At 33.6% G+C, this 10,547-nt stretch overlaps 1 protein-coding gene across 1 annotated transcript in view; it reads right to left on the minus strand.

Annotated features, from left to right (window-relative positions):
* Positions 1-9,853, minus strand: part of LOC113520516 (sarcoplasmic calcium-binding protein) — a 19,486-nt gene extending 9,633 nt beyond the window's left edge. The window contains exon 1 of the mRNA XM_031908438.2: positions 9,585-9,853. Within this exon, the coding sequence (XP_031764298.2) occupies positions 9,585-9,683 (99 nt within the window). The 5' untranslated portion in view covers positions 9,684-9,853. The remainder of the gene's footprint in view (positions 1-9,584) is intronic.
* Between the last annotated feature and the right edge of the window lie 694 nt (positions 9,854-10,547).

Consider the following 10,547-nt stretch of genomic DNA (forward strand, 5'->3'; position numbering starts at 1 on the left):
ATATATATATATATATATATATATAGATATATATATATATATATATATATATATATATATATATAGATATATATATATATATATATATATATATATATATATATATATATATATATATATATATATATATATATATCTATATCTATATATATGTTAAGGGGGGTAAAGTACCCGTAACCGGCGAGCGTGTATGAAAAGATTGATGAATGTAAAAGAAGCGAAGGAGGTTTGTTTGAATCGAAGCATTTGGCGTTCCATTGTTTCTGCCTACCCTAATGGGAGACAGGCGTGACAGATATGTATGTATGTATGTATATATCATACATTACAAATTATACTGTCATTATATGCCACAACTGCATCTGATTTTTTAAACACTAATTTGACGTCAAAACTTCAATGTTTTAATATATTTAATAACATGACTAACATTTTAGCTTGCTCAACTGTGTTTATTCAAGTTTTATTAACTCTTTTATCATCATATTAATATGTTAACTGTCCACTGCTGAACATATTAAGACTTCCCCCTATGGGGGGAAGGGGATTGCCAATATTTGCCATATTTGACGGGTTGACCCATCCGTCGACTATTAAGTTCCCTTAGTTTTCGACCATAAAGTTCGCCTTATACAACATCCATAAGTAGGGCTCATTCTATGCCAGGACTATATGGCATACAATGAGCTTGAGATGTCCTTGGTACTGCTCATGTCTGTAGGCGACGGTTACCACTTTCCATCAGGTGAGCCGTTAGCTCGTTTGGCATTCTAAGTTGTATAAAAAAAAACAACAATAAATTACATACTTCATTGACACGTACGTTTAAATTTAGTTACAGTAGTCTAACTAGATATATTGGATATATACATATTCGATTCATCTCAGACTGTGACCGCTTGTATTATTTCCAACAATTTATGATTGCCACTATCAATTTTCATAACTGGTCGTCAAGTGACTCGGGACCCGAACTGATAGTGAGTTCAATGACCTATGACGTGACAACTGTGCAACTGCTACCGTTGCCCAGTGGCCCTATACTGCTGGCTGGTTGACTGTCTGCTCAGACTAGGGACATATTGACCTTACATGCGAACGAATTCAAACTTTTATGATGATACAATTGTCTATTAATTTAATTTATTTATTTATATTTTTTTTGTCAAGTAGTCAAGTCTTAAGCGCAACAGAAGAAACTGTTTTGCAACAAGCTGAGTTGTGACCATTTTGTGTTACTGCGGCACACTCACCAAAAATTATGTTATCTCTTTTATGTATTTTATTTTTGTTTTATTTTATATATTATATATATATATATATATATATATATATATATATATATATATATATATATATATATATATATATATATATAAAATAAAACAATGTTTTATTTCTTTAAATATGTACCAATATTTAATGTCGTTTGTGTGCTGTAAGTGATGCAAATAAATTATCTATTTATCCATTAGGTTTTTAAGTGTGACAAGCGATTATCTTTGTACATTTTGTACATTTAATTTGATACTAATATAATTTGTAGAGTGTTTTTTTAATGGGTGAAAACGGAATGGTTATTACGCCTGTGCTATCGGTATATGTTGGCGGGGCACCAGTGAGAGACGACAGGTGAGGACGAAGCAGGTCAGTTAGCCCATCGTGACGAATTTTACAAAAAATAATCTTGACGGTTTCCAGTGGAAACCACGTGGAGGTCGACTTAATAGGGTATATTGTTAGTAATGGGGCTCTTAGACCTCATTACTAACAATCCCTTTCCCCCATTTGTGTCTATAAATGAAGGGGAAATAATTACAAACTTGGTTCAACAAACAAGTTCTATCGAAACATATTATTGAGTAAGTCAGGAGGTGGGAAAATATAAAAGGTCACAATGGGACAAAATGCAACAGGTATCTGACCCCATGAGAACACAGATAATTACGTATAGTTTTAAATGAGAATTTGTTGCATTTATGCCGTACCAATGGGGGAATTTAACGTTGTTACTAGTACAGTATTATACTCGTACTTTCTGTGACCTTGTGCATTGTGTGATGGTAGGCTCGCCCCTTACCTCGCTGGATTGTAATATGCTCGGCAAAATGTGGGCATGTTCAAAACAGCGGCATCAGTTGATAGAAATATATGTATAGACATGTTTGTATTTTTTTATTTATTTATTTATTTCTTACCAAAAACAATTAAAAAAATTACTACCTATAACATACAGAACATTTTAACAATATCATTTGTGGGAGCTGGCGCCTGTACTAGGTGTTGGACCTGTATTACAAGTCGCTAGGCTTCTTACCTCGAATAGTACAAATTGTACAAAGATATAAATTAAAAAACTTAAAAAAAAAGTGATAATGAGTACATAAAAGAGTAAATAATAAGTTTGCTAGCGTAATCTTTTGGAGGAAACAATAAAGAGTATCTATCTTACCAGATGGAGACTTTCTACTAAAGTTTTTTGCTTGGACACCTCTGTCCCATTCATGTTTCTACCGTGAAGCAGTTGTGTTTGCATGACTGTGTTTCGGTTTGAAGAATGGGATATGGCGGTGAAATTACAGGGTACAGAGGAATAACACCTGAGTTCTCAGGAATGGCAACGCATCGGGGTTAACATGGGCGAAACAGTTACACTCTGTTATGTCTATGGTACTGCTCATGTCTATAGGAGACGGTTTCTACTTTCCATCAGGTGGCACGTTAGCTTGTTTGCTATTGTAAATAAAAAAAAAAAAACATAGACATATAACGTGCTGCGTACACATTATAATCTAAGATTTATTTATATGTCTGCCTATCTTATAAGGGTTTATAGTCGTGAGAATATTTTTTTATTAGTTAACTAATAAATAATGTCGGAGGTTGTTTTTGCAAGTAACCTTGCTGCATCTTCGAGCAACCTTGTTGAGTCTTGATTATAAATTCAATAAAGTAATTTCGTGAACCCCAGCAATGTGGGTACGCAAATGATTGGCTGCCTTGCGGATTCAGTTCACGGCTACTTTATTCGATAAGTGGTACAATTTTATGAGGCAGTGAGATTGTTTTCAAAATACAGGGATTAATTATTTTGAAAATAAACAAATACTTTGCATATATGTATTGCCTATTTCTTAGTTTGCCCAACGCTTGACTAACCCTTCTTTGCATTATTTTTTCATTGGTGAAATAAATCAAGGTGATAATTCATGGTCCAAATGATTAAAAAAATAAATTTGACAGCTATGTTTTTTTTTCTGCAAAGGACATTAAAAAGGTATCCAGACACGATCAACTTAAAGTGAACTTGGTTTTTTATATGATTTTTATATGGTTGTACATAGGGGGGAAAGGGATTGTTAGTAATGGAGATTGAGAAACCCATTGCTAGCAATATACCCGACCAGGTCGACCTCCTCGCGGTTCCCCCTGGAAACTGTCATGGTTAATTCCTGATGAATTCATCATGATGGGCTAACTGGCCTGTTTTCATTCTCACCTATCACCCTTCACTGGTGCTCCGTCAGCATATCCCGTTAGCGCAGGTTGGGTTACCTTTTCTACCAATAAAAAAAAAGTAAGTGTACCTACATATGGCAGACGTTCTCTACCAGTCAACCATGAGGCAAGCAGAAAATTAAGTAGACGGTGCATTTACTACTAAAATAAGTACGAATATTGTTACCAATACATAACCATAGATATTTCACCGAAAATACGGAAAATGTAATGTAAATTTAGTCACTTTTGAAAATTAACTTAATCCAAGGTTGCCCCAAATAGTTATAATGTACAGTTTTGACTTCATTAAGATTTCATAATGATTATGTAAATACAGTATCAAGGCATGTTATAAGATATAAAGATAAATAAATGCAATAAACTAGGTCAAGCTAAATGATTCAATATATAAAACATACTCGCTTAGATTCGATTGCTTGGGTACCTCTGTCCCATTCGTGTTTCAACCGTGAAGCAGTTGTGTTTGCATGGCTGTGTTTCGGTTTGAAGGGTGTGATATGGCGTGAATTTACTGGGTACAGAGGAATAACACCTGAGTCCTCAGGAATGGCAACGCATGGGGGGTATCATGGGCGAAACAGTATACTCTATTATGTCCATGGTACTGCTTATGTCTATAGGCGACGGTTACCACTTTCCATCAGGTGGGCCGTCAGCTTGTTTGCCATTCTAAGTTGTATAAAAAAAAAAAAAACCCGCGACTTTGCTCACATGACCGGGATATGTTTACTGGCCGGGATATAAAGTAGTCTACATCCTGCTCCATATCATATAGTACGTAAATACCAAATTTTATAGTGATTGGTTAAACCGTTAAGGCACTATAAGGTAAATATGGGATCCAGCGTGTCCCATTAGCGCAGGCGGAGTTACCGTTACCATACCATTTTCACCCATAAAAAAAAAAACTATAAGGTAAATAATTAAAGATTGAGTCTCACAAAAAACCGACTTCAGTTGAAACAAAACCAGTTATTTTTATATAAAAATTAAACTATTAAATCGATTTTAATAAAATTTATATAGGACCAATCTATAAGTAAGATCGTTTCAGATAAAAAAAAAAAAAGAATTTACAAACAAGAATTTAGAACAAACGTAGTTATGAAGTAATAAACATTAAAAAAAAAATTGAATTCAGAACCTCATTTTTGAAGTCCGTTAAAAACAAACATACTCACTTCCACATTTAAAATATTACCTACAGCATGGGGTTCTTCAAAAGGGGGGTAAAGAGGTTTCGTCAGGGTCCGCAACGCGCGCGTAATACCTCTGGTATTGCAGGTGTTCATAGGCTACGGTAACCATTTACAATCAGGCCGTATGCTTGTTTGCCACCTCAGTGGTATAAAAAAAAATATAGTTTAAGTAAAGATTATATTGTAATGCATTTTACCGTACTCATATACGTTTGTTTGTAAACATTAAGCGGATGCTACAGTATTCGATAAAATGTTTTCAACATTCTACATTAAAATAAAACAAAACTAGATATAAATTATATTAACTTATAATAATTTAACAACATAATTTTTTAATTAATCGCAATTATTATAAAATTTAAAATTTTCATGATAATAGTAGTAACTAGTAGAACAGCGGGTCTAGCATGAAATGAAATTCCGAAATTTCGGACTCAATTTCGTGTTTTTGTTTATACCAAAATCGGACCAATAAATGGAGTTTAACATTTCGTTTATCATACATCCTATCATAAAAGTCCAAAGGGACAATATTTTAACATTTTTAATATTTCCAAACGGCATGTATTATGTAATTTTAACATGAAATTTGTGTTTCGTTTGGCTCCAAAATTTCGGAAAACACTTCATGGTAGGCCCTCTGGATAGTAGAATTAAGATAACGATATTTTTTTTATTTTTTTTTTTTTTATTTCGAGGGATAGGCAGTAGTGCCTCTCTTAAACTGGACCTTAAGCTTGCCAAGTGTGGCAACTACTGGCAAAACCCCAATTATGGGAAAGGTTTGACAATTAGCTGACAAAAAGTTGACCCGTTTTTGAAACTCTATGCTCTATCTATATACGAAGAAAATATATATAAATGTATCTCCAACTATACCTGCTACTGTACTAAAGTCACAACAGTAACACAATAATTTACATTTGTTTATTCAAGTGTTTTATATATATAATATAATATCAGACAATCACTTTATTGTCCCTATGTTGATTTAATTCAACACATTAAAGTGAACGCAATACGCAAAACTTTGATGTAAACAAGGACGTTTTAAATTCAATTAATAATATTCGAATTTAGAACTCCATGTTCTAAATTCAAATATATTTAATTCAGTCTGTTTCGATTCAGTCATTTGAACCGTTAACTGCTTCACTGTAGAACATATGCTTTCTCCACACGAGGAGTATTGTCAATAGTTGCCATGCTTGGCAAACAAGTTGGCAACCACAATTAGGCTTTAAGAGATGTTTTAAGAAGGACGCTACTGTCCATATATTGACGTCAAAATTCCCACCCACCCACGGAAAAGGAAGGGGTGACCCATTCTATACCAGGACCACATAAACTCAAACTGTTTCAATACAACTTGATAATAACTATAAATTTACTCAAAATAAAAAAAAACGAGACAAAGGAACCTATATAGAGAGCTGATGACAATGAAACACCTGAACAAGTCTCCATAAATTGTAGTCAAGGACCATCTCAATCACGTCAGTTTTCAATCAATAAAATACCCAATCGATCCATTCGTTTAGGAGCTAAGATACCACAGATAGACATTACAGTACGTCGAACTTATAACACCCCTTTATTGCGTCAATGTTTAAAAAAGTAAGTAAGTTATGTTGAAATTTTGACAGAAGCACTCTCTACATGAAGTTGATAATTGATAATTCTTTATTTAATAACAAGTTAGGTTATAAACAAAATGAAAATTAAAAATAAAAAATAATAAGAAAAAAAAAAGTATCTCGACTTGGTTTATGAGGTGACCGAAATGTGACGTCCACCAAACGGCGGTCTTATCTCAACCAGTCCGGAACAACACCTCAGACGGTTGGGATTCCGAGGCGGCTCTCTTCCGAAAAGGATGCAGAAAGCGGTGCTCTCAGATACTACCCGCATAGTACGCAGTTTTTTCTCCTTGGGACCCTGCCGACAGTGCTTGTACCAGGGTTTCAGGGTTTTTTGTTAATGAATGATATTGGAATGGTATCCCGTCTGCGCTATCGGTATACGCTAACAGGGCACCAGTCAGATATGATAGGTGACGATGAAAGCTGTTCAGTTAGCCCATCATGACGAATTTCACTAGAATTATCTATGATAATTTCCAGGGGGAACCACGTGGAGGTCGACCTGATGGAGCGTATTGCTAGCAATGGGGCAGCTGGACCCCATTACTAATAATCGCTTGCCCCCTATGCCAGGGGTTAGTTTGCGATCTCCTCTCTTAAGGAGGTGAGATCGACGTCCACGCGGTTCCTGGCAACCATCATAGTCAATTATTGTAAATGGGTCAACTGACCTGTTTCATCCTCACCTATCATCCCTCGCCGGTGCCCCGCGTAAAGCGATAGTGTGGGCAGTACTATTCCATTATTATTCATTTAAAAAACCTGGTACCCAGATAATGCCAAATATTGTTAATTGTAAACAAACGCATACCTACCAGACGACCAGCCATTACAACCCGGATTGCCATGACCGAGTATTGGCAGTTTACTGCAATATCACACTTAATACAATAGACTGAGGTTTTTTTATAAAACAACAATAATATATTTGTCACTCGAACTTTGTTGCCGTAGGTTATCATTGGTTTGTGTTCGCACAATTAATTGTAGATAATTATACATAAATTTTTAAGCTTTTACATGACAAAAAACAACGAATTCGATAGTAAAATAAAAAAAAAAATATGTATAATTTTTACAATACAAAAAAACAAATGAAACACCGACTTCAAAAAACAAAACCTAACTGATTTTGTACCCTACCCTAGTTTGATAGTTAGTACCCTTGTTGCCCTATTTAGTACCCTAATTTGATTTACATATCAAACTAGAGAAGTGAATCGATTTTTATTTATTTATTTATTTACAAGAAACATGGGAAGTGTATAGATGTTAACAATAGGTAAAAGTCTACATATTTCGCCATAATTAGGCATGCAAAATTTAAAACTTAAAAAGATTAAATTCCTATTGGACTAATCTCAAAATATATTCTTTTAAATAAAAAAAGAGATTTTTTCAAATCAGTTTATATATGACGGAGTTCTATGGTAAAAACCACAAAAAATTAAAACCATATCACCTTTTATTTAATGGGTGATAATGGAATAGTAACTTGGTAAACCCGCCTGCGCTATCGGTATACGCTAGCGGGGCACCAGTGAGAGGTGATAGGTGAGGATGAAAGCAGGTCAGTTAGCCCATCATGACGAATTTCAATAGAATTAACCACGATGGTTTCCAGGGGGAACCGCGTGGAGGTCGACCTGATAGGGTGTATTGCTGGCAATGGGTCAGTTAGACCCTATTGCTAAAAACCTTGTTTCCTCCACCATATCATCTGATTTCTCGCAGGTTAGTAAGCCTCACTGGTATCAATAAAAAAAGCTCAGAGCAAATCCTACGATTCAATACTCACTAAGCTATATTTTATATAATATATTGTATAGCCCAAAACCTATTGCCGTGTGGTCCCGGCATAGAATAGGCCATCCCTTCCTTTCCCGTGGATGTCGTAAGAGGCAACTAAGGGAGGACGAGGGATGGGCAGCAGTGTCCCTCTTAAAACATCTCTACAGCCTGACTGCGGTTGCCAATCCGCCTTCCAAGTGTGGCAACTGCTGACAAACCCTCCCCCAAGGGGGAGGCTTATGTTCAGCAGTGGACAGTAAAGGCTGATATGACGATAAACTAAACTAAACGAAATTTTTGCTAACGTTAAAAATGTTGTTTTAATAGTTCAGCAGTCGTGTTTATTGACAGATTTTCTTCGACAGAAAATAATAACAATAACTGAATGTTACGTTAAAAATAATTAAAGACACAAATAAAAAAACTACTTAAATTGTGACAAAAGTAGTTATTTTGATTTAAAAAGTAAACAACTGAACTAATTTTGATAAAATTCCTATGGGACCAACCTGTAAGTATATCCTTTCAGATAAAAAAAATATTTTCCAAATCGGTTTAGAACTTACGTAGTTATGAGATGACAGGCTTAAAAAATACAATCGAATTGATAATCTCTTTCTTTTGAAGTCGGTTATAAACATTTTGACTTTCTTTCCCTTTCTTATAATCAATATATTGCGGTAACTACTTTATCTCGCACAAAGGGATGAAGAGGGTGGAGGCTAAAAAATAAAAATTTAAATGTACAATTTATTTAGATTATTAACAATTACAGTACATCAATAAATTAAAGTTTATATAAAATTTATTTCTTTCAATGTGCATATATTTTATTTATTTATTTTATATATATATATATATATATATATATATATGTATATAAATTAATTAGGAACATTTTTTTTTTCTTTTTATCAAATTTTTATTTATTGTTTAAAAATAATTTAAAAATATCAGTAATCAGTTAATACTACATAAAATACGAAAATTAAAAACAATGGAATAATAGGTATTGAGAAGAAGTTGCGTTGAATATATTTTTATAACCCTTTCAATGCTGTGACATATTTTAAAGTACAAATGACTATAAAAATTGCTTAGTAGTAATAAATTTGTCAACACAAGTGTTAAAATGTATAAATAGTTTAAAAACATTTATATAAATGCTCAATATGCAAATAATTAACTCTCTAAAAGTTATTGGTTGATGTAGGTATAAAATACCGATCCCGTTTTGGGATCGCGCAGCTTTCTTTTTTTTTTTTTAATAAAAAAGTAGCTTAATGGTGCAACGTTTGAGATGCTTGCCTTGCATCTTTGCTTTTAAACTTATCAATAACTTAAAGTTGTTAATTATTAATAAAAATTATTCAATTATATTAATTAATATTCTAAAAAATATACATGTGCCATTCAATTTCTTTACCTTCACTTGATTATGAGTACTGGTTGATACAAGGGCGGCACTCCTTTCCAAATTCAAACTAATGGAACGAATTCCCAATCTCACAAGCGTGATCGCCATCTTTAGCAACTAGAAATTATTAAATAAATGTCACTTAAACAAACAATTGTTCATATAGTTTCTACACGTAAACTCCCGCTTATTGAACTATAAACACCTGTGCATTTTACAAACGAACGAAAGAACCATTAAATGCAACGATACAACCACGACTGTTCGAATTTCGAAAGGCGGATCAGTTTTATTTGACAGCCCTTGTAGTGGGGAGTTGTTTTGAAGCGTTGGTGTTGTGTTTATGTTTTTATCTGTAACCAACATTGAGTGTTATCCAAATTTCGGCCTTCACGCTTTATGTTCTGTTTCATATTCATTAAATTTCGGTGGGATGCATTTAGGACAATATTAGAGCCACAGTCGATCGTGATAATCCGGCATGCGGGCATACACGTAGGCCCTGCAATAGACATTAGTTTGTCGTATTTAACTACTTATAATATTGCAATTTAGGTTAACGACGTGTCGAATGATTAAGTTGTTGTTATTGATAAAATTAGATTTAAGGTTTTCCTTGTTTATTTACAAAACAATTGTTACTTAGAACGTGTAATGTCTCACGTAGATACGAGCATATAGATTTATCTATTATTTAACTAATGGGTGATGTTGGCCGTTTTAAAATATCGCTTTTGTTGTTTCTATTAAGATTAAAGTTTTTTTTATCGTCATGTTAATAATGTTCTCTGTAGACATAGGTATTTGTTGTTTGTTTAAATAACGAATAGATAACCTACACTTGTTGAAATGATTATTAAAAAAAAACAAATAACAACATAATTATTTTTAACAAACTAATTAACTAATAAAACTTATTGTGGAACATTTAATAAATAAACAAAACAGGATCCGATTCGCCAATCGGCGAAT

Source organism: Galleria mellonella, unplaced genomic scaffold, assembly GCF_026898425.1.
Source record: "Galleria mellonella isolate WM207_F2 unplaced genomic scaffold, CSIRO_AGI_GalMel_v1 utg312, whole genome shotgun sequence".
In the NCBI taxonomy this organism is placed as follows: domain Eukaryota; kingdom Metazoa; phylum Arthropoda; class Insecta; order Lepidoptera; family Pyralidae; genus Galleria; species Galleria mellonella.